The sequence below is a fragment of the Cyanistes caeruleus genome, chromosome 6, assembly GCF_971803275.1.
Source record: "Cyanistes caeruleus chromosome 6, bCyaCae1.hap1.1, whole genome shotgun sequence".
Lineage (NCBI taxonomy): Eukaryota > Metazoa > Chordata > Aves > Passeriformes > Paridae > Cyanistes > Cyanistes caeruleus.
In genome coordinates this window covers 45,905,250-45,931,331 of record NC_141706.1, presented here as the reverse complement: position 1 = coordinate 45,931,331, position 26,082 = coordinate 45,905,250, and the positions used below count along the sequence as shown (strand labels likewise).

Sequence of the window (26,082 nt, the reverse complement as noted above, 5' to 3'; positions counted from 1 at the left end):
CTGAACTCTAGTAATTGGACTCATCTGCAAGAGTCGGGTAAGCAAAGTGAGCTGTTCACGCTCAGCACAGGCGAAGAAAAGGAGCCAGCAGAGGAGAGCCAGCTGAGCCATGGGCAGCAGGACAGGCTGTCAGCTCAGCAGGGACTCTGAAGGCTGGGTGGGTGACGTGGGAAGAAGCAGCATTACTGGTGGGTGCCTAAGCCACTTGCTGAGCACAAGTGACTGAGTTAAGGAGGTCACAGTGCTTGGGTGTGGGGAACACAAAGCACAGTTTAAGGGGAAGGGAGCACTAAGGTATCTTTGGTGTGACATGATTGCTCTTTGGAAAACCCATTCTCAGAGACCTGAGACTAAAACTAGTCAAGACTAAACCTCTTGAGGTCACAGATGTAGAGGCAGGAATCAATCTGCTGAAGGGAGCCCAAACCAGTGTTTTCTGTGTGCTACAGAGGAGAAAGTAGGTCACTTAGTAAGTGAAGGGGACGGAAATGATGAGCTGAACTGAGTGTGGAATGCATGTTTAAAACTCAAGCTTCCAGGGAAAGAAGACAAAAAGCCCAAACAAACAGCTGCTGATCAAATGCAGGTACGTGAATAGCTGGAAAGCTGAGCTCTGTGGCTTTTCAGGAGCACGCACTCGTTGTCTGAGTCATCGGCAGTTTTGGCATGCTTGAAATTCACATCTGACGCTGCAGGTACCAGAGCACGTGTTCTGCTGGTCTTCACTGATGACTCTGGTAACAACTACCTCCTAAACTGGTCATCCTCAGGAAAGCCTGGCTGCCATAACTGCCTGGGTGGCCAAGGGGAAACAGGCAGGGATTGCTAAGGGGAATAACAGGATGGAGTCAGTACCTCAGGTTAGCAAAGGATTTGGTGAAGCTCCTGGCTTGGCCGCCTGCATGTACGTGCGCTTGTCTCTGCCTGGAAAATGGCTGTTGTCTCATCCTCACGTCAGCACAGCACACACAGGCAGGCCAAGCCCATAGCCAGACCTTTGTGGTACCAATGGAGTCCACAATCCCTATGGAAAATGAGTAGGCGGTTCTGAATCTGGCCCAGGGACCGTCTCTCCTGCCAGCAAGTTTGTAATTTGCGTCCCCCTCCTTTTAGGAGCCTTAAAAATAGAGACCAAGGCTGGGAAGCCTGAAGATTTTTCTAGGGCTTGTTGTGGAAGCAGCCCAGGCTGGGCTGCCTCTTGCTCTTCCCAGCCCCTGGGAGAGGCATGGGAAGCTGGCGCCTAAACGCCTGCCCTGGATGTGGAGCCTCACTCGTCGGCTCATTCATCTATGGCAGTAGCCCAGGTCTCCCCTCGTGATACAGGCAGCTGGAGGCAGCTGGTTCAAAGGGCAGGCTGGTCAGGAAGAGGTGAGGGAAGTGTGGGAAGTCACTGCATGTCATGTAGGAAAACAATCTCTAACGAGGGATGAGGGAGCATGATACAGAGCTGGGTGGGAGCTGTTGTCCTCAGCATTGCTATTAGTGTCCTGGACCTTCATACCCTGAAAAGGCATTGGCAAAGGCGTTCTCGCTGCCACCAAAGGCACAAGTGCTCAGAAAGCTCAGTGGGACCACGCAGCTGTTTGCTGTGGCCCTGCCATCATTTGGAGGGTGCATGGCAGGCTGGCTGGGCCACCGGGGAGGTGCTGCTGTGGGCTCATCTCTCCATGGCTTCAGAGAAGCTCCGGAGCAAAGCTGGTGTGGCTGCAGGAAGCCAGGCCCTTGGAGTGAGACAAAGTGCGGCCCGGACGCTTTGTGGTCACCAAGGGGTCCGTGACACCAGCAGTCTGGGCTGCTTCCTGGTCACCAGCCAGCTCCCCACAGTTCCTCTGCTCACGCGCTCCCGGAGCTGCAGCTGGCCCGGGCTCGCTTTGCTCATTGTCTGCTGCGGGTGATGGCAGCTATTCAGCGGCTGCCAGGTTTCAGGGAAAGGGAGAGATGAGCCACTCCTCCACCCACATTCTAGGAAAGCCTCTGGGATGAAGTCCTGCCGATACACACGTTCACTCTCCTCAGCAGGGAGAGTGTGCTGTGGAGTTTATGTCCCCGTCCTCTGCCCGCATCCCACATCCCCCCCTTATCAGGAGGAGTGATGCTGAGGAGCAGAGCTTGGAAGCAGCCCTGCCTGCTGCCCTGTCCCACACAATAGCAGAGTCTGCTACTCCCCGTCTCCTTGCCTGTTTGTCTTCCAGAGCCAGGCAGAGTCTCGCCATCACTATTATTTTGCTTTGTGTCAATATTATGACAACTAAAAGCGGGAGAACTGCATCCACATGATAAGAGTCCAGAAGCTCTGGGCTGGGTGTGGATCGGGTTCCAGTTTGGCAGGGGAGAAAAGTGCCTGGCAGCCCCTGCCCACTGCCTGGGCTGGGAATGCTGGAGACGAGGGGCAGCAGCAGCAGAGCAGCAGCCGGTTTGTGCCTGTGTGCCTCTCTTCTCCATTCAGTGCTCACTGCCCTTTCCCCAGGGTAGATGAAACATGAAAAATGTGCAGAATATGCTTGTTTCTCCGGTGGAAAAGTAACCTCTGTCTCTTTCCAGAGGAGAGGGCTGCTCTGCTCCTGCTGGGAGAATCTCACCCCTCCCACGGTTGCCATACCCTGTGCCTCCAGCCTGTGGGCCCAGAGTGTTCTGTCTCTGCCGGTGGCAGAAGGTCATGCACACGACTGCACCAATCCATCCTGCCCTCAGCCTTGTTCTTCCCAAGCACAGCACTCTACAGCTGCTGGAGAAAAATTCCTGTAGGTTTTCTGGGACTTGAAGATGCAGCTCCCACCCAGGGCTTCAGGAGAGGAACTCGGACAGAGCAGGGTGAGCTGTGCTGTGGTTATTATGCCTCTGCTTCCTGCTCTGGTCTCTCGGCACTTGGTGTGCATGGGGCTGTTGTTTAGGCACGGTAACTGTGCTTGCTGTCGGGGCTGCTGACAGAACGCTTACCTGAGGGTGCCCACGTATGCTTGGGACTGTGGTGTGGTTCTCCAGTGCCTCACCCTGCTCCAGGGCTGTGCTTTTCTGCAAACACCCGTGGCCTGGCCAGTCCCTGCAGCGTGGGGCTGCCCAGCCGCTGGCCACTGAGTGCTCAGCTGAGTGGCACTAGGTGTGCCAGTGCTGATCTGTTCCTGGAACACTGGCTGCATGAGGGCCGTGCCTTTCCAGGGCTTGGGGCTGGCAGTCCCTGCCCTCATCAGGGATTTGTGTCTGAAAGCAGTACCCAGGCTTGCCAAGGATTCCCCTTGCCTGGGTTCTCTGCCTGGAGTGCTCTCAGGCAAACCCAGTGCTCATGCCATGCCCCACCAAAACTCGTGTCTGACCTAGGCCAGCCTGCAGTGCCTGTGACCCATGGGGACCAGTCCCTGATGTCCCCAGGCATGGAGCTGGATGTCAGGTGCCTGCAGATTTGGTTGTGGGTCCTCAGGGAGGCTGAGCTCCCCTCCCCAGGAACCAAAACAAACAGCAGAGTTCCTGCCACGTGCGGCCGGGGCTGACTAAGGCCGGACGCTTCCGCCTGCCGCGGGCAGCAGTGGCTGGGGCTGTGAGCCACCACCATTGGGGTGCACAGCCCGGCCCATTTCCCCCTATTGTCAGCCTCCCCCTCAGCAAACACATCCCCCTGCACACCTGGGCTGGGAGAGGCACTGACGCCACCTCAGCCAGCCGCCAGCGACAGGGGATGTGCTGCCGAGGGCATCTCCGAGCTGCAGCTGCTGCAGCGCAGCTCTGAGGAGTCCTTCAGGACCCAGGTGCCCAGGCAGGTTGTTTGCAAGCTGTTTCCTTGAGGAGCAACACTGACTGTTCAGGGGTCACTGGTGCTGCTCTGTTTGCCTGTAAGGGCACTGGAGAGTCTTGCATTTCTCAGAAATCAGCAGCAGTCTCCTGAGACAGAGGCCTGGGTTCCCTCTGTGCCAAGAAGCTGGAGCTGGGGATGGCCCAGCCAGACCAATCCCATCCTCATTCTCACTGTGGAGACACAAACTGCAGGTGATTGACCTGGTTTGTCTCAGTGCTAGCTATGGACTGGCTCACTGATAGTGGAGTTTAGGAGACTCTCAAAGAAGAGATTCTTAGAACCAGTGAAAGCAATCGAATGAAACAGCGAGGGTGACACATGGGGGCTCTGGGATGATAGGAAGGTGTGAGCAGCCTGGTGCCCTACATCCTCATGCTGCTTTGGCCTCAGGAGACCAGTCACAGTGCGCAGGACATAGGGAGCTGCTGGCAGGGTTCTTGCCTACTGGGGTATAACATTGGAGGGCCACTGTGCCAGGCACTGGATCGTGGATGGTTTGGCCTTCCTTTGGTAGAAGCCTATAGCTTTGATGGGGCTGAGTCCTGTGTCCTAAGTAGCAGCAGAACAAAAACAATGAGGTGCCCTGAAGATTTCAGAGGTGTTCTCTGAGGGCTTCAGGGGTGACACAGGAGGGCCTGGCTACAGTCAGCTTAAGAATGAGGCAGGGACAAGTTTTTGTTGGGTTCTTTCCACATGAGATGCCAAAGGTGGGATTTTGCAGGGGATAAGATGCCCGTGAGAGAACTCTGATGCTGAAATGGGGCCGTGGGGTTTTGCAGGGAAGAGCAGCTGCTTGCTCTGGACTCCTCCAGTGCTCAGGGGCAGCCAGGGGCCCTGCTCTTGCCCCTCACTCTGCAGGTGTAGGAGGCATGGAGGCGACCCTGTTCCCTGGCAGGGCTGTGCTGTGGCATGCTTGCAGCTGGGTGCCAGGGCTGGCCTTCCCCACCTGACAGCCAGGGCTCACCCACAGCAAGGACACACCATCACCAGCTCTGCGAGCAGGGCAGGGAGGTGGCACAGGCAGGCGGCGGCATATTCGAGGTGATGCTCTCAGTCAGCAGTCACTGCATGGGAGGCATTTGCTCTTTAAGGAAATGTCTCTATTTGCCCTACATCCCTGGCTGGTTCCTTGAGCTTCCTCTGTCCCTTGTTCCCAAAGTGCGTAACTCTGCTCCCCAGAGCCGAGTGGGAGGCAACATGAGGGACATGTTAGTGCATTTATAGCATCGACCTCCAGCCCTATCCTGCAGCTGGGGAAGGGCAGATTTGGCCCCCTGGGGAGGAGCATGGCAGAGGGGAAAGCAAGCAACTGTGACCCCAGCCAGCCTGATGTTTCTCCCATATGCAGGAGGATGTTGCTGATCACAGGTTACCGGTGTCCAAATATTATTTCTCTTCTCCTGTCTCTGTTCCACACTGCCTAGAAAGTGGATGCTCATCCCAGGAATGTAAACTCTGCCCAAGGCCTCTGAGGAAATAGCTTCAGACCAGGAACAGGACTGCACTCAGCAATTAAGGGCTGATCTCCCCAGCCACACAGCTCCTGGGGGAGAGCCCTTTGCTCCAGCGCCAGAGGCTGGCCTTGTGTCTGAGGTGGCCCCAAGGGACCTTCCTGCAAGGACAGGCATGAGGCCCCGTGTGGTCACGGTCTTTGCAATAACAGGATTCTGTCTGTCCAGTGAGTTGGCAGCAGCTGCTGCTCAGGGCAGCCTCTGCTCTCGGGTGGGAGGAAATGCTCTCTTCACCCCGTCTCACAACCATCTCTGGGGAAGTGGGGAGGGGGTCCCCTGTCCCAGGAGGGTCTGTAGGGTGGCAGAGGGAGAGCACAGGCGTGCTCCAGTCATCACACTAAGGATGTTGCCTGCTCTTTGCCGCCCAGCCAGGACAGTGGAGTGTGTACAGGCACTGAATGCCGCCGCTGCAGCCCCCGGCAGCTGCAGAGTTGGTGCTGTGCCGCTGAGTGATGAACTGCAGCACACCCTCCCCGCGGTGGGGCTGGGATTTCTCTGTGCTTATCTCTGCAGCATCTCCATGCTAATTTGTCAGGCCTTGCTCCAGCAGCTTTGTCACACACTCAGCGGTACCAAGGCCTAGAAGCTCCTGACTGAGCCCAGCTCCAGCTGGCGTCTGAGTCACTGCCACTTGCATGGCCCAGCGGGGCTCAGGACAGGCGGCTGGCATGTCCTGTATCCCCTGGGGACAGATCCTACAGGGCTGGGAGCGGATTGCTGGCATCCTCGTGCTGCTGGGACAGACCTCACATAGTGTTGGGTAGGAAAGCCCTGAAGCAACCTTCCCACTCTCCCAGGAGGACAGAAACGTGAATCCTGGCACGGACACAGAGCCCGTTATTTCCCTGGGACCTGCAGCCCACGGGGGATCGTGTTGCCTGTTGGCATCTCATCACACCTCCCATAGTTCCAGCTTCCCTGGCCTCTGGGGCTTAAAAATAGAACAGAAAAGGCCACAGAGCTCCTTTGGGTTGGCAGCAGGGTTTGACCCCAGATCTGCTGTGCACTCTTCCCTCCCGAGCTGTAGACCAGACGCGGGATGCTGTCCCTGAGGCTAGGCAGGGCTGGAAACCCTCTGACAGGGGTCCAAAGGCTGATGGAACAGGCACGGGGCAGCATGAGGGGAAGGGGTGGATGGACACGGGATGTTTGAGTTGGGAGCAGGGCATCAGTAGAGGAATGAAGAGGATGGGTGGGAAAGGGGCAGTTGTATGGGGGCAGGGGAGCCAGGTGGGCACAGACTGAGTGGATGGGCAGGGAGCAGGGAAAACAGCAAGCCGAGAAGCCCGACACAACCCCGGTGGATCCCGCCGGCCGGGGATTCACCGGGCACGGCTCGGTGAATAGAAGCTCCGGGGCAGCCCGATGGAGTGATGGCCGGGGGCTGCGCGGGGCCGCTGGAGGAGGGGACTCCGCCGCGCCCGGGAGCACCGGCCGTCCCCGCGGCCGCCGGGGCCGGGCACCTGCTCCCGCCCCGCGGCGGGGCCGGGGCGGGGCGGCGGCGGGGCGGTGGCGGTGAAATACGGCGGCGGAGCGGGGCGCGCTCCCATGGCCCGGCGGCGGCGGAGGCGGCACGGCGGGGCCGGTGGCCCGGAGGGGGGGCGGCATGCCGGGGGCGGCAGGGCGGTAGTGGCGGAGCCGAGTCTGTACCGGGGCGGCGGGAGCGGCGATGCGGCTGCTCGGCGCCTTCCTGCGGTTGTTGGTGGCCGGGACGCTGGGGGCACCGCCCGCCCCGGTGAGAGCCGAGGGGTGGAGAGGGTCGGGGCAAGGGCAGGCCGGGCCCCCAGTGCCCTGCCCGGGGTGGCCGGGACAGCTCGTCCCGGTGCTGGGCGGGGGGCGGCTGCGGGTCGCCCCGTGCCGCCCCTCCAGAGCTCGCCTTTCCTTCCCCGCAGGCCCCGGAGGAACGGGGGACCGCCAGCACGGAGTCGCACGGTGAGTTGGCAGTGGGGGCTCCGGTGCCCCGGCTGGGAGGGGGCAGCAACCCAGGGAGGGCTTCGCACAAGGTCGGGGCGCGCTGGGTACCACCCGGGGCTGCGTTACCTCCGGAGTCCCGTGATGACAAGCGGAGAGGCAGCGGGGACTCTTCCGAAAGTCGGAGCAGCCTGGTTCCCCCGGGCCGCCTCGGGCACCGGGCACCGCCGCGGGCCGGAGCGGAGCGCAGCCCGGTCCCGACTGCCGCCCCTCGGTGCCGACATGCGGGGTCCCGGGTGGGAGCGCTCCGCTTCAGCTCTCCCTGCTGGAAAGCCGCAGGGCACGGCTGTCTGGCCGAGCGAGGAGCGGGGGAGCCCCTGCGCGGCGGAGGTGGGGGTGAGCTGAGTGCCTGGGCAGGAGACGGAGCTGGCGGATAGAGGGAGGAAGGGCCTGTCGGAGTGGCTGTGTGAGCCCCCGCACAGTGATGGGCACAGTACGGACTTACTGGGAGCACAGGGTGGTCCTTTGCTTCCCTGCGCTCCGTGATGGCTGCAGGACCCCCCCGCGGCTGCTGCACCTGCCCCGACAGCGGCCCGGCCGGGCTCTGCCTCTCTGGGCGCCTCCTTACAGTCCCTGTCCCTGTCTCTTGCAGTCCTGACCTTTCGGGAGATCTGGAATCGTAGTTTCTGCCGGCCTCTGGAGCAGCTGGTGGACGTCATCACCGAATTCCCCAACGAGGTGGAGTACATTTTCCGACCCTCCTGCGTCTCCCTGCAGCGCTGTGGAGGCTGTTGTGGGGACGAGGGTCTCCGCTGCGTCCCCGTGGAGACAAGCACGGTCACCCTGCAGGTACGTGCTGCTGCTGCGGGGCCGGGCTGTGCGGGACAGCTGGAGGGCTGCTCACCAAGCGCCGGTGACCTTGCAGCTTTGCATCCTTTTTGTAGCAGCGTGGCTTGCAAGGGAGAGGACTTATCACTGCCCAAATGCGTGCCGAGCCAGTAGGGTCCCTCTGCCTGCTCCTTGGGCTTGCCCCTGAGGTCAGGCGTCACTCCTGGTGGTACTGGCCTCACTCCCTCCTTCCCCGACTTCTCTCTGTGTGGTCTGCCTTGCTCGTTGCTGCCATTTTTCATGACCTTTCCAGTCCTGTGGTGGGGCTGGGGGGTGTTCCAGTTGCCCGTGACTGCCTGCTGGGACAAAGTAGGTATTGCCCTTGAATCAAAGGGAGGAGTGAGGCTCTCTTGTATCAGGTGATGCTTGGGGTGGTGCTGACAGTGAATGCCCCCACAGTGGGGCACGGTGAGCATGAAGGGCTGAGCCAACTGTGTTTTCAGTCGCCACTGTGTGAGCTGTGAGATGTGGGGTGGGAGATCCTGGGACGTTTGACTCTTCCCCATGTACCAGGCAGCTCTTGCACTGACCTGCCAGAGACCAACCTGCTGATGCTGCAGGGACCAGGGAAAAGCTCTGCTTTGTCATGGATGATGGACTTGGGAATGCCTGCAATAAATCACCAGTGATTTTGGTCTCTCTGAGGTTGAAAGTGTGTCGGAAGGCAGGATGGCAGTTTCCAAAATCTCTTGGCTGAGGTGGATCAAAAGCCTGGTGTGAACAGGAGGCAGCTCCCCAAGCACAGATCTCCCTCTGTGGGAGGGATCCTGCTGCTGTGTACAGGGTGGAAATTCCAGACACTTCTGCAGGGGGTACTTTGGATCACATTGGATCACACTAATGATGAACACACTCTATGAGGCCCTTGGATGTCCAGCCTGAACTTCAGGCTGGGCTGTGACCTGTGACAGGGCAAATCCTATACCCCTGGACTGAGGAGGCCCTGTGGTACTGACACCAGTGAATTCCAACTCAGTGCTATAGGAAAGGGGTCCAGGAGGAGGCAGCAGTGATGGGATTGGTCTGAAAAATATGGCCATGGGGATATTTCTGTCAGAGAAGAGAGGTGTGCAAAGGGGTCAGATACATGAAAGCTTTCCAGAAAGGCAGAGACTGAAAAAAAAATTTCAAAGGCTGGGAAATCCCAAGACCATGGGACTTAAATGAAAGCCCTGAAGACATGGGGCGGCACTAGCAGAGCCTCCCAAGCTGCTGGGGCAGCTGGGCCTGGCCAGTACTGCCTACGTGTGGAGGTGGAGTCTCTGTTGTTGGAGGTCCCGAGGAACAGGTTAGACATGCATCTTCCCAAGAGCCTGGGGTGGCAAGGCAGTGGTGCAGGAGCCCTTCCAGCCCCCTCCTGCCACTGCCTGAGAAGTAACCTTTGCTCTTCTTTCAGCTCCTGAAGATAAAGCCAAATGGGGAGGCACCCTATGTGGAGATGGCGTTCACCGAGCACAAGCAGTGCGAGTGCAGGTAGGGACTCCTGGGTGCAACCCTGCCAGCTCACTCTGTGTGTGGAACAGGGATGCCCTGTGGGAACCCTGGCTGTGCTGGGACCCCTTCTTGCTGTCTTTGTGCTAGGGTTTGCTGGTGTTTGTGGCCCTTGTTCAGCTGCAGACTGCGCCACATCTCTGCACTGCTCCCCGCAGAGGAGGGGGCGCATGCTGCTGTGAAGAAAGGTCAGGCACCATGCATCATCTGCAGGGCTGTGCTCCCCATCCCTGCAGCTGCCTTGGCATGCCTGGTATATGCTCCTTCAGCCAGAGGATCTGCCTGTGGGTAATGGAGCAAGGCTGGTGGCTCTGAGGCAGGTATTTGGAGTGTGACAGCACGTCCAAGGTGGTGGCTCAGCAGGGAGCTTCATGGCTTGGCATGCCTGAGTGTGACCGTGGCTCAAAAAGAAAGCTCAACACCTGAGTCTTTGATCACCGTTTAAGGGAGGCTCCCCCATACAGACCTAGGGGTACAGCAGAGGTTTACATCCAATACAACAAATGCATGCTTAAAACATGCTGTGCCAGCCTGGCACAGACCTGGATGTGCAGCACCAACCTGCCACAGACTCCTGGCACCTAGTCAACCCCGTGGGGTGCTCACTGTGTCCCAAAAGTGGTGAAAACCTGGGCAGGATGGGGCCTCTGCCTGAGGACTGCAGTGCTGTGGGAGCAGCTCTGATGCTGCCTGCAGCTGCTCCTTGCCATAGAGACTCCAGCACTGCCTGCATGGGGGGTCCTGGAAATCACTCTTCATCATGATCCAGGGTGACTTAGTATTGCGAAAACTGGGGGATGAGTGTCCTGCTGGGCAGCCATTAGACATGATCCTTGCCTGGAAGAAGATCCTGAGGATTCCCAGATTGGTATTCCCCTGCAGTTTTATGAGCAGCTGTACTGGAGCAGACCCAGCTCCACAGTCTCTGTCTGGGATGTCTGTCAGTAGATGCAGAAGGGGGAGTGGGAAGAAGCAGATGTGTTCCTCGCCTCCTTCTCTCCTTCCAGCTATTTCCCATGCAGGGAATTTCCTAAGCCTTTTGTGGTTTTCCTGCCTAGGGTAACTCCCAGGGGATCTCCTGTGAGCACTTGTGCAGGCTGCCTTCTGCAGCAGTTTTTGGCTTCTTCCTAATCCGCTTTCCACACCTGTACGTTGCTCCCTTTTAGTAGTTAATGTAGGCGTGGCAGACGTCCTGGCTGTGACCCCTGTAGGGGGGGATGTCATGGCTGAGAACCCACCACTGAGACTTTGCAGCAAATCCCCCATGTTTGTTACTCAGGATGTTGCACCTTGTTTAACTATGAGATGTGAAAGCTGTCACTGAGAGCAGCTAGGACTGAACTTGCCCTCCCCAGCCTCACTGGCAAAATGTCACATCCCCAGGGTAGTCCCCCAAGCTGAGCAGCCCCTGAGCTGTCTCTGCCTTCTCTCTGCCTGCTGCAATCAGCTCCTGACTGAGGAGTTGGTCCAGTCAAGAGAAGAGATATTGTGTTTGCTTTAAACATGAATGATAACAGGTAGATTGGGCTGTGCACTGGGGCATGTCAGTGGGCCAGCTCCTGCAGCTCAACACGCAGCACTGCCCAACAACCACTTCTCTCTGTCATTTTTCCCTCTCTGCAGGCCTCGGCAGGACCTGATGAGGTTGGGAAGGTAAGTGACATCAGGGGCATTGCTACTGGCTGGGATTGTGGGTCTCAGCTCCCACACCTCAGCCTTTCTTCTGGTACTTTCCTTTTGAAGGAGGAGGTCCAAGGGCCGAGGTAAGAGAAGACAAGACAAGAAGGGACGGAAAGACTGTGAACTGTAAGTGAGCAGGGGCATGTATGGGTGGTGTCTTCTTGGTTAATTTTCTTAGGATGAGTGTCTTCATGAAGCAGTTAGAGCTTTACTGACACTGAGCAGTGAAAGGTTTGTCCATAGATTTCCAGTTTCAGCCTCGTTTTGTCCTCCAGCTGTGTCCCTACTGCTGTCCTTGACTGATTGTTGTTTGGGTTACTCTACTCTTTCCGTCTTTTATGTCACTTTCTCAAACTCCTTGCTGTAACAGACTGGACTCATTGTGGGCATTTTTGAGGTATGACACCTGTGGCTAGCACTTTCCTCTAGCATTTCCCCCTTTTGTCTGAAGCCTCCTCTTGGGGATCCAGCCAGCACCAGCCCTTTTGGCATCACTCCTCCCCAGGAAGAGACTGCCTGCAGTCCCTACCCCTGCAGCTCAGTGTCAGAGGGGCCAGGCACAAAGAAGGGGATGCAGAGCAGGTGAGCCTCCCATGCTGGCAATGCTCACCCCGTGCCACGCTGTCTTTGCAGGTGTGGCACACCGCGCAGGTAGCCTCTGCCCTGCCCCCAGCCTCGCTCCTGCCACCTGGGTTTGAGCCAGCTAACTTTGCCCCTGCGTGGGGGACTTGTGGAGTCACATCCCTCCAAGCTGCAGTGGGGAGCAGGACTCCAGCATGGAAGAGCTGACTGTACTCTTGCTTGGCCCTGGTGGGAACACAGCCTGGAACCAAGGACTCCGTTGCCCCATCTGCCCCATTGGCAGCAAGCAAAAAGGACTTGTGACCAAGCCTGGGGCTGAAGATGAGGAGCTCAAGCAGTGTGTTGGTGTTTGAGAACATTCTGAGGACAATGAGGAACCAAGCTGGTGGATGTGCTGCTGGAACTGGCTGGGGAAGACAGCGTGAGGTGGGAGTGAGTGGAGATGGCTCACAGGGCTGCACCTGCCAAACTTCTCTGTCCTGCCAGTGCTCTGCAGCTGGGGAGGAAGGAAATCTGGGGCAGGCAAGGCTGTAGGGCTGCATCTGTCCCAGCTTTGGCGTGGGGCAGCCCAGGCAGGTGCCAGGGAGCTTGCCTGGGAAGCTGTCCTGGTTGGGAACAGAAGGGAACTTGGGCTCCTGTTGTATTACAGCTACATCCCAGCTTTGCCCTGCTGAATAAAAGCTGGTCAGACATGGGAGCTGGCAGCTCCTGTCTGCTTTCCAGCAAGGCAGGGAACTTCCCCATGGACACCCACTCAGGCTGGAGGAGGGCAGTGACCCAGGGTTTGTCCCCATCACTGATCCTGCAGCACCAAGGGACTGCCCTTGGTGTGATGCTGGAGATGGGCAACCATCAGGTTGCTCCCTGGGCTGGGGGCTATCCATGTGCTGGAGTTCAGTTGGACACTTGGGACCCTTGGGTGAGCTGCCCTTCCCCTCCACACCACAGTGTGGGACTGGTACCTCTCCCTATTCACCACACCCATCCTGTTCTCACCCCAGTCCAAATATCTGGCTCAGTGTCCTGTTCTCCCTGGCAGGGCTGATGCAAAGTTTAGGTCAGTGGGGGGCAGCCTGCCCGCCAAGGGTCATTTACCTGGCATGGGGACAGGCTGGCCTGGGGCCCCCTTTCCTTACTGGGAATACCCTCAGACTATAAGGAGCTGGTGGCCCTCATGGAGGTGGCTGTTTGCTGCTTTCTCCACTCAGCTGGGTCTCTGTCCAGGTCTGAGGGGAAGCCACAGCTCCAGGTTTTCCATGCTTTAAGCAGTTCTCCTGAGGCTCTTCCTGTCCCCATTTCCACCCCTGCTGCAGGGGGTCTGGGGCTGTCTGCCAAATGCATCCCATGCTGATCTGTGCAAGCTGTATCCTGGAGCAGTGCAGGTAGCTGGAAACCTCAGGGCGAGTTGGCATCTGCATAGTTGTGGGGCACTCCTGGCATGGGGTTAAAACAAAATTAAGAGTTATTCTTGAAATCTTCAGATAAAAGACTGGAGGACAAGATCTGCAGAGGCTTCAAGGTTACCCTTAAATGATGTGACCTGTGGTTTATCCTGCTCTGGGGAATAAGGGTGGAGCCTAATGCAGCAAGAATTGGGACCCAAGGTAGCTCCCTCCCACATCTACCAGGGCTGCCTGTAACAGGGTTTACATTATGATTCTTTAAGCCATAATGCTGTTGTTGCCTGAGGCTGGCACAAGGACATAGGGACAGGGCAGATCCCTGTCAGAGGAAGCTGGAGGTGGGTGTTGAGGTGCTGTGAACCTGCAGACTGCCACCATGTAGCAGGGAATGGACTGTGGGAGTTGTAACCATGCAGCTGGGCACATCCTTCAGGAGCTTGCTGGATTCCCTTTTGGATCCCATTTCCAGGCCATTTCCAGTATCCTGGAGCACAGCCTACATGGGCTTTGCCTCAAAAACAGCCCATGAAGTTCCTCCTACACTACCTCATAGATGAGGGGAACTCGCCTCTCCCCTTCCCATATCACTCAAAGTCTGTGTGGACCATGTGCTGGCCTGGTCCACACAGGCTTTCCCTATCACTGTGTGTCATTTCTGCCTGGCTGGTTTTGCTCTGAGGCCAAGGAGAACCATGTGCAGCACTTGAGGATGTATGTGATGGTTTCTGTATTGTTTTTAATACCCTGGTAGTATTAAATGCTTAAAAAAGGAAGTTACATAAGTCCAAATATGTTAATTAATAAAAATAAGTTTATGAAGACTGATGATTAGGATTAAAACAAATTCAAGCACACTAACACACAGTGGCTTTTCCAAACAGTTCCTGGTGTCACCTCTTTGGCTGCTGCCTGGCACTGAGATATTCCAGGCAGCTCTGCCCATCAGACATGGCAGGGCCAGGCACCTGCCTTGCGCAGACTCCTGTGTTTCTTCTCTCCCTCCATCACCTGAGCTGCCTGGGTGCTGTGTGTGGCCTTGTCCCCTGCTCCTCCCATGGCATGGGGTGTTGGACAGCAAGAATGTGGTTGCTGGGAGGGATGTGGCTGTCCCACTGCAGCTGTGATGAGCAGGGCAGGAGCAGGGGGAAACAGCACTTACACAAGAGGTTTGGGAGCTGCATCTTCAGCTGTCAGGGCTCCCTCCAGCTCCATGGAGGTGACAGGAACCCAATGAGCCCTAGCTCTGAAGTCCCTGTGACTGCTGCAGGCATCACACGCCCAGGGAAAGCTCCTTTCCCTATCCCTGCCAGAGGGGAGAGCCCTAAGACCCTCCTCATCCCAGGGTGGCAGTGGCTTCCAGCAGGACACCACAGCCAATGGAGATGTGAAGATCAGGATGGGGGACTGCTGCTCTGATGGGGAGAGAGGGGTTCCTGGCTTCAGGGCTTGTGTCCAATGTTTCCCCTCAAGGGGACCAACCACTGTCTGCCCGTCCCTCCTCTGTGCGGTCCCAGCTGTAGCTTTTTTATACCACTATACTCCTGGCAGCCCTCCTTGGCCACAGCAGACATGTGAGCACTCTGGTCAGCAACATCTACAGAGCCCCATGTCCCCCAGGCACTGCAGTGCGGGGCTGCAGGGGGAGACTGGCGCCCTTGTAAAGGGACCCTGACATATCCCAGCCGCAAAGCCAGCAGCATCCAGCATGGACAGGCAGAAAACATCTGCAGTGCACCCAAATCCCTCATCCTTTACCTGCCTGTGTACCCCTTGCAGACAGGCAGCTGTCCCACAGAGCCCAGGAGCAGCACACTGCTGGGTTATCAGTGTCCCTGGGCTCCCTGCTTCTTCCAGCCTCACAGGGCAAAGGTTTGTTTAATAAGGCTTTAGGAGCCAGAGCTGCAGTGAGATGGTTTAGGAGGATAGTTACAGGGAGACAAAACATAAAGTGGCCTTATGCACCAGGAACAAAATTTTACAATTTTTGGAAAGTAACTGTATAGGTGATGTGGGGACTGGCCCAGAGTTATAGCATCTTTGCTGTTAAAACTTCCCTGTTTACTTCTGGTCTCCCTGAGCAAATGATGCCATCAGAGCTCTGCCACCCAGCAGCATCTCCTGGCCATGCCTGTGCAGGTCTCCCATGTCTCCATGCAAATAAAGAATCACTGAGGTCCTAACTTCTTGACTGTGACTTGCAAGTCTTTTGCACCCTCACAAAGTTTGGCAAAATCCTGCCTGTTGAAGCCAGTGATGTTTGCAATCGCAGCATATTTTAAGCTTTTGCCAGCTCTCATGTGTCAATTTCAGCCTGTGAGAAAAAAGGCAGCTCTCACTCCTCTCCCTGTTATTTGTCTGTGCTGGCTTTGCTTTGGCAGTTCCCACTTCCCAGCAAGGACCACAAGCTCTTTAACAGGTTAATCTAAAAGTAATCTTCCATATTTAATGTACTCTGTCCAGCACTGACATGCAAATCTGGAAGCCCACAGGTAAAGGCAGTTGTGCCACAGGGCTGGTACAAGTCTTCTTCCCTTGCAAGGTTTTTCCTCACAGGAACATCCCTGAGGCACTTCCTGCTGATGCCTTCGGCTCTCTCTCTGTTCTGGCCACTTCAAAGGTATTTGATGAAGAACTTAACTGAGTTTTGTACCCTCCTGGCAACTCCTCACATCTCCCTCAATATCTCATCACCTCAATATCCAAACCACTCTACAGATACATTGTGCTGGATTTTGTGGTTTTCCTGTGCTCTATCCTCTCCAGGTCCACACAGATCTGCTGAAGCCAGGCAGGTGAGTCGTGCCAGCAGCACCCCTGCTCTCATCCCTGGTTCTCCTTCAAGGAGGAGCCTCCAGTCTCTGGTGGGAAATAAAATACCTCAGAGACTGTGAGATATAAAAATAGGTTGGGCAGAAAAAACTGGTCTCTGTTAGGCAGCGGTTGGAAAAGGAACCTGGAAGCATTTTGAGGAGAAACCAGAGAATCAAGCACACCGATCATGTTGGGGCAGTGAGCTGTCTTACAAAGCAGATGGCTTTGCATCTGCCTAGGCCTGCCCTCTGAGGCACACTTAATACCTTCATACAGCCAAAGAGATGGTCTTTGTAAGAGAGGCAGTGTTTGGCTGCTGGATGCTGAGCTGAGCTGTGGGCACAGGCTCTGCTGTCCTGTTCTGTTGTTAGCAGGCTGGGCTGTGCAAAAGAGCTACCATGGGGACCTGAGCCTGGGGAGATCCCCTCCAAGTGTGTGCAGGGTGTGAAGTAACCACAGGTCAGCCACAAACTGGTTCCCCCTCTGCCAGTCCCACAGCAAGTACCAGGTCCAGCAGGGGCTGAACAGTGTGACTGACCAGGCTGGTGTGGCTGTGATGGCACAGCACAGGGCAGCTCCTGACAAAAAGGAAACCCCCATCTTAGCATCATTTCCTGTTGCAATGGGACACGTGCATAAGCTAGCAAGGGATGGGCAAAGATGCAGGGGCTTCCCTCTTCCAAACAATCTTAGCACAGTTTTTCTAAGGGTATTCCTTAGATTTCATTCCAGCCCTCCTCTCTTTGCAGGTGCCCTTCCATGCCTGTGGTAAGGCAGTTATTTAACCTGGGATCCCTCAGACACAGCAAACCAGTTGGCCAGCTGGTAGTAACCACTTGGGCACTCCTGGTTCAGCAAACCTCCTTTGCTAATAGCTGCAGTGATCTAGCAGACCCTGCAAGGCCTCCTGGCCTTCCAAGCAAAAGCCAGGCCAGGAGGGCAGGAATACATGTTTTTATGATAAATTGAAGACTGGTATTTTCCACATACAAAGCATGTTAACCACCAGCTGGGATCTCGATCATGCTGTCACTTTGTTGCACCTTAATGCATTTGTGGTGATGCTCCCTGTGGTGCATATTCGGAATAAATTTGTAAAACCCAAGGAGTCTGCAAGAGCTGGTAGAAGGGCTAGCTGAGAGCCCAGTGTCAGGGCCAACGGCACAAACTTGAAAGAGAAAATTGGGAAGAGCCAGGGGTACTCTGGGCTGGCCACGATGAAGTGACGAGGACACACAGCACCTTAACTGTGGCAGTGGGGAGCTGCTGGAACGGGTGCACCTGTCGGGCCGACGGCAGAGACAAAGGCTAACTAAAACACAGCTAATTACGCCTTATGGGAGGAGGGAAACGCGGCGGCAAAAGTCATCACTTAATGAACGGGAGCTTGGTTAATTAAGAGCAATTAATGGTGAATAAGGATGACAATAAAGCGAGTGGAGCGAGGGCGCTCAGCGCGCGTTAACGGAGAGGTGGAGCGCCTGCCTCGGGCGGGGCGGGACCCCGGCGGGGGGACCCGGCACGGACCCCGCGAGGGGCGATGGTGATGCCGATGGTGATGATGATGATAATGATGATGGTGATGATGATGATGGTGATGATGATGATGATCTCATCCGCGGCCAATCAGCACAGCCCGCCCCCGCCGCGCCCCCGCCGCTCCGCCCGGCGGCGCCGGGGGATGCTGGCGGCCGCGCTGCCCAGGTGCGGCACCGCGGGGGCGGCGGGGCCGGGGGCCGTGCCGGGGGGGCCGTGCCGGTGAGCGAAGGGCCCGAGGCGTGCGCCGCTCCCCGGCGGAGCCCGCAGCCCCGCTGGGAGTCGCGGCGGCGCGGGGCCATGAGCCGGGCGGAGGCCGAGCCCTGCTCCCGGGCGCAGGCCCGGGTGTACCTGGGGCAGCGGCGGGGCCGCGTGCTGCCGGCCGGGCCCGAGGGCGGCGGGCGCCGCGATTACCTGGTGGAGGCGGCGCGGCAGCTGCGGCTGGCGCTGGAGCGGGACGTCAGCGAGGACTACGAGGAGGCCTTCAACCACTACCAGAACGGCGTGGACGTGCTGCTCCGCGGCGTGCAGGGTGTGTGTGCGGCCCCCCGGGGCATCCCCCCGGGGACACCAGCCAGGGAACCAGGGCGTTCTTATCGGGAGTCCCGTGAGGGGCCAAGGTATCCCTGCAGGGAGAATGACAAGGAGACGGGAAAATCCCTTTAGGGAGCGTGTTGCGGGCACGGAGACAGGGAGTGCATCCCTACCGGGAGGAGGCTGGGAGGGCTGGGGCATCCCCCTGGGGACTGTGGCCAGTCCCCCTGGGCCGAGCCGGGCCCCTCACAGCCGCCCTTTGCACCCACCGCAGTTGACCCCAACAAGGAGCGCCGGGAGGCCGTGAAGAGGAAGATCACCCAGTACCTGCGGCGCGCCGAGGAAATCTTCAATTGCCACCTGCAGCGGGCGGCGGGGGGCGGCAGCAGCACCGCCACGGTGAGGGGCTGGCCTGGGGCCGCGGGTCCGCGGCGCTGGGAAACGCGGTGGGGGCGCGGACACGCAGATAAAACAACCCCAGTGGTCCTCCTTGTCTGCCTCGGCCGGATGCCACACTAAGATGGTGTAGGGAAAAAGGCAGGCACGCCACGCTGCCGAGTGTGCTGGCCTGCCAGTGGATAAAGGAGCCGAGGGGGCGCTTCCAGGACCCCACGCTCCAAAGTGTGTATGCTTAGCCTGCTGCCACCGTAGTGGGTGTGGACGTTTTTGTGGAGGCTGAAGCCACCGCAGGGAATCACCCTGGCAAATGTTAAAAATCTTCCTATCTCTCATCGTTTCCATCTGTATGGAAACCAAAGGCAATGGCTGCTTTCTGCATTGTGGGAAAGAGGTGGTTAAAGAAGGGAGAAGGGAGTGAGGCAGAGCAAGGTCAGAGCCTAGTGGGAAGAATGCAGGGAGAAAGACAACTACCGTCCACACAGATCCCCTTAATGTTGAAGCAGTCTAGGTCTAGCTTAAAATTTTGTGATTTTTACCTCTGCTGCAAGTGCAAGTTTTCCCAAAAAAGTTTAGAAATGCGGGGGTTGGCCAAGGAAATGGTCCAGCTGATACCACAAGTGAATCATGGCCATTGGAGTGTTGTCTCTGCATGCTGACCAGCTGAGCAGTATTGCTGCCTCCTCTGGAAAATGCGGGGACTTTTTACACCCACTGTAATGGACAAGTGCATTTCTAGGTCCTACATCCTCTTCTCTTACCATCTTGCAGGGCTACAGCAGCCTGCGCTTCCGGCCCATCCGGACACTGAGCTCAGCAGTGGAGAACCTGAGACGGTGTAAGGTTGTGGGAGTGATTGATAAGGTAATGACTACACCTGGAGATGGGGGCTGAGGCTGGGGCTGGATCAAAGGAAGCATAAGCTGGAGGGTCCTAGCAGCTGGAATGGGGTGCCAGCCCTCAGCACATTCATCAAGCAATGTTGGGGTATCCATTTACACCATTCCCACCCAGAAATATTCATAGGAGAGGGCTCAAGACCCCTTAAGGAGTTAATTGGGAAATCTGTTAAAGTCCCCATTACTTTTGCTTGCCAGACCTCCCAAGACATTTACAGGGAGGTTTATGCATCTCGTCCTTTCCCACATATGCAATTGTGTTTGATGCCCAGGTGCCACAATGGTGGACTCCTGTGGATAATCTAGACTTCAGCAGAAGCTGAACTATCTGGATAAATAAGCTAATTAGAAATTCATTATCTTGGAGTGAAGATGCCAGGCTTACTGTATCCACACACACGGTACATTTCTCTCCACTGCTGTTCACACATCTCAGTTCGTCAGGACTGATGTGATCCTCCTGTCCTGCTGAGGCCTAGATTTGAGCCCAGAAAGAGCACTGTGAAACCCTTCAGTGTGAAGGAAATAAACCAGGCATGGGAGCCACCTCTTGGTTTAATTAATTTCCTGCTTCTTGGCTGCATGGCTATCTCCTTGCCAATAACCTGTGCTTTGTCTTTCAAGAGTAGGGGTCTGAGCCTCACAAAACTCTTCCAATTGGGTAGGAGTTAGTTTCAGTTCCAGAGTTGAGTCCCTTGGGTCATTCCTGTAGGCTGTGTGTTGGGTCACCACTTATAACCAGTACTGTGTATACTGTCCCAGGTGCAGATTGTCCAGGATCCAGCCACTGGTGAGACCTTTATACTCAAGGTGGGTGTTTTCAGTTTCATCTGCCTGCTTCTCCCTCTCAGGCTGGGGCCACCTTGTCCAAGCTGATGGCTGGGGCAGATGAGTGGATAAAAAATAGCAGCTCTCAGAGGTTGGACAAAGTTCATGGTTCAAAAATCTTCTGGCTGTCTCAGCTATCCTCTGTGATCAGAAGGGAAGTGGTTCTCCTTGGTCAGCTGTTTCTCTGACTTCTAGCACTTCAAGCCTGTGTTAAACTGGGTCAACCCCTGAAACGGGTTGTGAGGTGTGCTCAGTACAAGTCCTAGAGTATTTTTCAGTGCCCTTGGAACTAACAATGAAGTACTTCAATAACTGGACAAGGAGAATCTGGCATGAGAGGGAGAAGCATCATTTCCAGGGGAAGAGGAGAAAGGGCTGGGCTGGCAGGTTTGTCCCTGAAATGGAGCAGGGTGGTTGCAGAGGAGTCGCTGCTCTGGAGCAGCTGTGGCCTCTGGGTCCCACAGTGCAGATGGGGAGGGCCCTACCTTGGCAGAGCTTTGCAGAGTGCTGCCTTATCCCAGCTGGCTGCTGGGGACTGACAGATTCTGTATGAGCTGCAAGTTTGTGCAGATTGGGGAGCTCCATCATGGGTGACGTGGCAGAAGGCACACTCCTGGCTGTCTGGCCTCCAGCCCTGCCAGGTGCTAGGCTGCACAGAGTCCAAGTCCTACTGTGCTGTAGCACCCATCTACCTGTACCTCCTCAGAGCCTCCCCAAATCCCACGTTGAGACCCGTGAGCGACAGACCATCATCCCTCATGGGGTCCCCTTCATGGTCAAGCTGTTGTGCTACTATGTGAGTGAGGACTCCATCTTCCTCCACCTGGAGCATGTGCAGGGTGAGTGAGAACAGCCTTGCCTCCCATCTGTGAAGCATCCTGGTTCATCCCTAACTGTCCTGTCTTTAAAATCTGAAGTATGTTTCTCCTCTTGTTTTGGGACTGTTTTTTTATAGTGATAGCGTAAGCTGTCTTCTTCATAGAAGGCTGGTGGGTACCAGGGCTTGAAGACTTAGTGAACAGAGCTGCTCAGCTGTGGATTGCAGAGGTTTGATCAGAACTGGCAAGGGATGTAACCTAGAAATGGGCCTAAGGAGACCTACAAGGAGAAAGAGGTTGTGTGTGGGTGGGTGTGTTATGTGGAAACCAGCCTCAGACTTCAGAGAGATGAGCCACTGGGCCTCGTGGGAGAGAGCAGTCACGCCTTTAGGTGATGAGGTTGATGTGATCCAGCACCTTGACAAGAAAAACTCTTCATTTTTCTGGCATTGTCTGACCATAACAAGAAGGTGATGGAGAAGGAAAATGAAGAGATGTAGTTCACCTGAATGTTATAGAACAAAACAATCTTTTGACAAGAACTTTATAATTTTTTTTTTTTTCTTTTTTTTATGTTACAAAAGGTCACACCATATTTTGGGATTATACCCAAGAGAGGAGTTGGAAAATTAGGGCATAAAGGGCAATGAGCATACTGGGGTTTGGGTACATCAAGGAGGCATACTTGAGGTTGTCCCAGGTCCTGGTGAAGAAGTATGACAAGGTGGAGGCTTGTCCCACAGAGCTTATTTACTCTCTGCTGGTTGAATGGATGTGTAGGGAGCAGCAGTTGGAGTCCAGTAATGACAAATGGAGGCTGAGGTGTGTTGGAGAGCAGGCTCAACTCCTTGTGCATTGCTATAGGATAAGTACACAGAAAGAAGCCAGCACTGAATGTAGTGAGGCTGGGAAGCCCTGGCAATATGCTGTGGGCCCCAGGGTTTGCTGCTCTGGCTCATTGCTGACCCATGGCCTCATGCCATGCTGTGGGAGCTCTCTGACATTTCTGTCACACAGGAAGGAAAGGCTTTCAGGGGAAAATGAGAATGGCAGTGGGATCAGGAGCATTTGTGAATATGTGGCTTGTCTGTCACATGGAAGTGGCAGAGGTGGGATCAAGGAGACTGTGCGGAATGGGGAGAGGGCTGCTAGGAGGAGGGAATGGGACTTAGGTGTGCCAGGTCCTAGGGAAGGTGTGGCATTGGGCATGGTGTGCTTGTAGGGCAGGGATGTATTCTGCATGGACTTGAGCTTTGCTGCTGGGGAGATGAGTGATGCTCAGTCACGATACCAGTGTGAGCCGTGGGCTGGGCCTGAATGGGCCATGTCGACAGTGGGGGAACCAGGGATACTTTCTGCCTCATCACTTGTTCTCCTTTCTGCTTTCCAGGGGAGACACTGTGGTCTCACCTCCGCTCCAAGTATTGTGTCCAGCAGGACTGTGCCAATTCAAACACCATTCAGGCCCTGAGGGACCGTGGCACAGAGGATGGTGTGGGAAACTCCCAGGGTGGTAGCCAAGTATCCATCCTCCCTGTTTGGACAGGCAGTGGCCTCCCAGGCGCTGTGAACTACCGAGTACTGGGAAACACTGATGCCTCACTACCGCAGGAGCAGTCTCCTGGCCCCACAGACTCTGGCTCAGGGAACCACTGCCAGCTTCTCCTGGCTCCTGCTGGTGGCAGGGTGGCTGCACCTGGAGGACAGGATCTGAGTGTGACACAGACTGTGTCTGGTGTTGTGGACCATTTTTCACCAGCCTCAGACAAATGCCCTGGCCACCTTGCCAGCCAGGGCCTGGTTGTCTACCCATGGAATGATCTAACCAGCAGCACAGCCTGCATCTCTGAGAGAACAGCCTCCCAACAAAGCCCCAGGCTTCCCCAGGGGTTTGTCCCTGTACCAAAGACTGTGAGAGGGGGCCAGCCAGGGGCAGGGGAACTACCAACTCAGAAGGTGTCTGAGGCCTCCCAGGCTCAGCCCCTCCTGACCTTGGGTGAGAGGCAGCTTCCTGCTGGAGTTGCCCTGTCCAGCTCTGACAAACCCAGTGTGCCTGACCCAGCCATGTGGGAGCCCTCGTGGGGAGCAAGCCTGACCTCTGGCCGGCTCAGCAAACAGCCACCATCAGGACAATGCAGGGTTTTGGCTTCCCATGGGAACAACCGGAGAGCCTGGGCTGTAAAGGAAGAGCAGGTGCAGCTGTGGGCAGCAGAAATCCTCCTGGCCTTAGAGGGACTTCACCAACAGGGTGTATTGTGCTGTGACCTCAACCCCAGGAACCTGCTGCTTGATACAGCTGGTAGGTAATGCCCCATGCTGCTGCCCCAAGGAGGAGGAATTTGGTCTCTCATCTGGGAGACTTCTGCTTGCCCCATTTCCCGAAGATGTGGACTTTCTTGTGTTTGCTTTGGAGGAGGGTGGGAGTCTGGGAAGGTTTGTTTTTTCTGAAATTGTAAGTGTGATGATTGACTTAGGTTTTCCAAGCAATAATTACAAGAGATGGCTCTGCAGCAGGAGAGTCAAGGGCCATAGCCACAGAAATGCATTGCCCCTGCTCCCATGTGGGGGTTGGCTGCCTCGGAAATCCTGACCTCAGCTGAGACCAGGGGAGCTGTGCCTGAGGTTAGCAGGACTAGTGGGTTAGTTTTCCCCTGCTTATAGTAACTGCCTGCTGGGGATGTTCTGGAGCCATGGGTATTTCTGTCAGTGCAAGTCCCTGCTCAGCTGGCAACATCTGGGACAAACTAGAGAACTACAAATTGCTTAAGAAAAGAAAAATGCAGAGAGATTTGGAAGGAGAAAGCTAACCTTCCCCTTTAAAACCTGCTGCTTTCCTCACCACAGCCTGCACTGAGACCTGTGAGCTTGGTGCCCACCTAAGCAGTCTCACCTGCTGGGCACCTTGGGCAAGCACTGGGAGGTCAGCAGGGGAGAGGGGGGGGTGTGGTGCCAGGGGATGCTCAGTGCCTCTGTGTGTTCAGGGCATGACAGGGACCCAGTACACTGGTTCCCAGTGGCAGGGATATGGCTTGGCTTCATGCCAAAGTCCTCGCTCTTGTCCTAACCTTCCTGCTTTTGACTCTGGTGCTGCTCTACAGGTCATGTCCGTCTCACCTTCTTTGGCCAGTGGACAGAGGTGGAGCCCCAGTACTGCAGCCAGGCACGAGAAGAGCTGTACAGCGCTCCAGGTAATGGATGTGTCCCTTGGCTTCTCCAGCTCTCTGTCCAGTGGCACCAACTGGAGAGAGGGGGCTTCTGCAGGCAGCGAGATGTAACCAGCACTGTGGCCACTGGTGCTCCCTGCCTCCAGCTCTAACCCCTCTCTGTCTCTTTCTGCAGAAGTCGGGGGGATCATGGAGCCCACTGAAGCAGCTGACTGCTGGAGCTTTGGCTCTCTGTTGTATGAGTTGCTGACAGGAGTGGTAAGAGGCTGATAAGCTATGCAAGGACAGGGGAGGAGAAGGCTCAATGGCTGCCTTCTGTATAGGGCTGGGAGGGTGCCTTGCCCTGCTGGCACCTCAGTTCTTGGCCAGGTTCCTTCAGACATGTGATTCCCAGTGCCTGTGCCTGCTCTCTGGGTGTTAAGGGCCCTGGCTTTTAAATGCTGGCGTGTAGGCCTGGGGTTATGTGTCAATGAAGACTCAACAGGGTGCTCCTCTCCTCCTGGGTGCCTCTGTTTACCATCACGCTCTATCTCCTGCAGCCACTCTCACAAAACCATCCATCAGGGATTCATCCTCACACCCAGCTGCATCTGCCAGAGGGCCTCAGCCTGGCTGCGACATCGCTGCTCACTGAGGTGAGTGGCTTGGGTGAATGGGAGGGAGAATGGGACTAGAGGTTGGGGAAAGGCAGGGTCCAGTCTGGGTACATTTTCCAGTGTCCCCCATTTCCCCATCTTCCTTTCCCACTGCTTTTCTCTGCAGCTCCTGCAGTACAATCCAAAACGGCGCTTGGGCTCTGGAGGAGGTGGCATAACAAAGCTGAAGTCTCACTCCTTCTTCAGCACAGTCCCATGGAACAAGCTGGTGGGCTAGGCAGGCTGTCCTTCCCCCAAGGAGCTGGGCCCTGAGCCGCTTCCCTGGCACTTGTGACCCCAGGTGGCACGGGCAGCACTGCCTGCTGGGGAAGGCTTGCCTCAAAGGCGGCCCTGAGGTGGGGTACACATGAGGCTTTGCAGCCTTACATGTCCTTCTGTCTCTGCTTCTGTTTGTTGGCATCTTCAAAGAGGAGGCATCATGCTGGGCCAGGCTGTCTTCTCCAGGTCCTCTCTGGTGGGAAAAGGAACCTGGGTGCTCACCTCTGGGAAGTGGTGGTGTTCCCCTTCTTGGGGCATCTCTTCCTCAGTTCAGCACCTTGCCCTGGAACTCCCTGTGTTTTTTATCTCTGCTGCTACCACAGTGACTCCCCTGCTCTGTTACTTTTTGTGGCTTTCAAATGCAGCCCCTCTGGGCCCTGCTGGCTGGAGCCCAAGCCCGTGGTCTCTGCCCCTCCCTGAATGCATGTGTGTGTGGGTCATCCCTGCTGCAGGGGTGACACAAGAAGGAGCCCTCTGCTCTTCTCCCCCTTGCCCTCTGAAAAAAATAAACTATTCAGTATCACTTAGAGAAGTGTCCTTTTGTTTCTGAGCTGCACCAGCCAGGTGTAGGCCAAGCCTACTAAGTGACAGAGCCCCAAATCTCTTTGTGAAACCTGCCTCAGAACTCTGGGTTGGTGTCACCCCCAGCCATCAGCAGCCTGCAGCCAAACCCCAAAAGGTGGCACTGAATGCCTGGCCTTCTGTCCCTGTGCTCCTGCTTGCCCCATAGCACCTCAGGTCTGCATGGCTGCAGTTCGGATTTGGGAAATGCCTGGGTTTTCTTCCAGCCTTTCGTCATTGTTGTATGTTGTGGCTCCAGCCTTCCTTTCCACTGGCAGGACAGCAGCCATGCTTTGAATATGGGCATCCCTGGTAGGCAACACGGGTAGGATTTGAAGGGGTGAACTCTGAGAGGCAGCACAGAGGGA

General features: G+C 56.2%; 2 protein-coding genes across 7 annotated transcripts; both read left to right on the top strand.

Moving 5' to 3' along the window:
- Positions 1-78: 78 nt before the first annotated feature.
- On the top strand, positions 79-14,142 carry PGF (placental growth factor). 6 transcript variants are annotated; one of them, XM_086893345.1, is made up of 8 exons: positions 79-188; positions 533-586; positions 7,191-7,230; positions 7,862-8,058; positions 9,494-9,570; positions 11,212-11,241; positions 11,332-11,351; positions 11,902-14,142. In XM_086893345.1, exons 2-8 carry the CDS (start codon positions 581-583, stop codon positions 11,964-11,966), a joined length of 435 nt encoding a protein of 144 aa, XP_086749471.1. In that variant the 5' UTR covers positions 79-188; positions 533-580; the 3' UTR covers positions 11,967-14,142. The 6 variants fall into 6 exon arrangements, with proteins under 6 accessions (XP_086749471.1, XP_086749470.1, XP_086749467.1 ...); XM_086893344.1 differs by lacking the exon at positions 79-188 and having other exon boundaries at positions 539-586; positions 11,332-11,394; XM_086893341.1 differs by lacking the exons at positions 79-188; positions 533-586 and adding an exon at positions 2,624-2,811.
- A 3,680-nt stretch (positions 14,143-17,822) lies between these two features.
- RPS6KL1 (ribosomal protein S6 kinase like 1) lies at positions 17,823-25,680 on the top strand. Its single transcript, XM_086893321.1, has 10 exons — positions 17,823-18,132; positions 18,409-18,533; positions 19,302-19,394; positions 20,192-20,239; positions 20,964-21,096; positions 22,466-23,374; positions 24,174-24,263; positions 24,415-24,497; positions 24,779-24,874; positions 25,002-25,680. Exons 1-10 carry the CDS (start codon positions 17,901-17,903, stop codon positions 25,110-25,112), a joined length of 1,920 nt encoding a protein of 639 aa, XP_086749447.1. The 5' UTR covers positions 17,823-17,900; the 3' UTR covers positions 25,113-25,680.
- The last annotated feature ends 402 nt before the right edge of the window (positions 25,681-26,082 follow it).

What these genes read in the sequence shown, in the direction of transcription:
- RPS6KL1 (XM_086893321.1), top strand. Translation starts at nt 17,901, where the DNA reads ATGAGCCGGGCGGAGGCCGAGCCCTGCTCCCGGGCGCAGGCCCGGGTG. An exon ending in GCTGCTCCGCGGCGTGCAGG is followed by an intron (nt 18,133 to 18,408) that starts GTGTGTGTGCGG and finishes CACCCACCGCAG; the next exon opens with TTGACCCCAACAAGGAGCGC. An exon ending in CCTGCTGCTTGATACAGCTG is followed by an intron (nt 23,375 to 24,173) that starts GTAGGTAATGCC and finishes GCTGCTCTACAG; the next exon opens with GTCATGTCCGTCTCACCTTC.
- PGF (XM_086893338.1), top strand. Translation starts at nt 6,968, where the DNA reads ATGCGGCTGCTCGGCGCCTTCCTGCGGTTGTTGGTGGCCGGGACGCTG. An exon ending in CACAAGCAGTGCGAGTGCAG is followed by an intron (nt 9,571 to 11,211) that starts GTAGGGACTCCT and finishes CCCTCTCTGCAG; the next exon opens with GCCTCGGCAGGACCTGATGA. An exon ending in GACCTGATGAGGTTGGGAAG is followed by an intron (nt 11,242 to 11,331) that starts GTAAGTGACATC and finishes TTCCTTTTGAAG; the next exon opens with GAGGAGGTCCAAGGGCCGAG.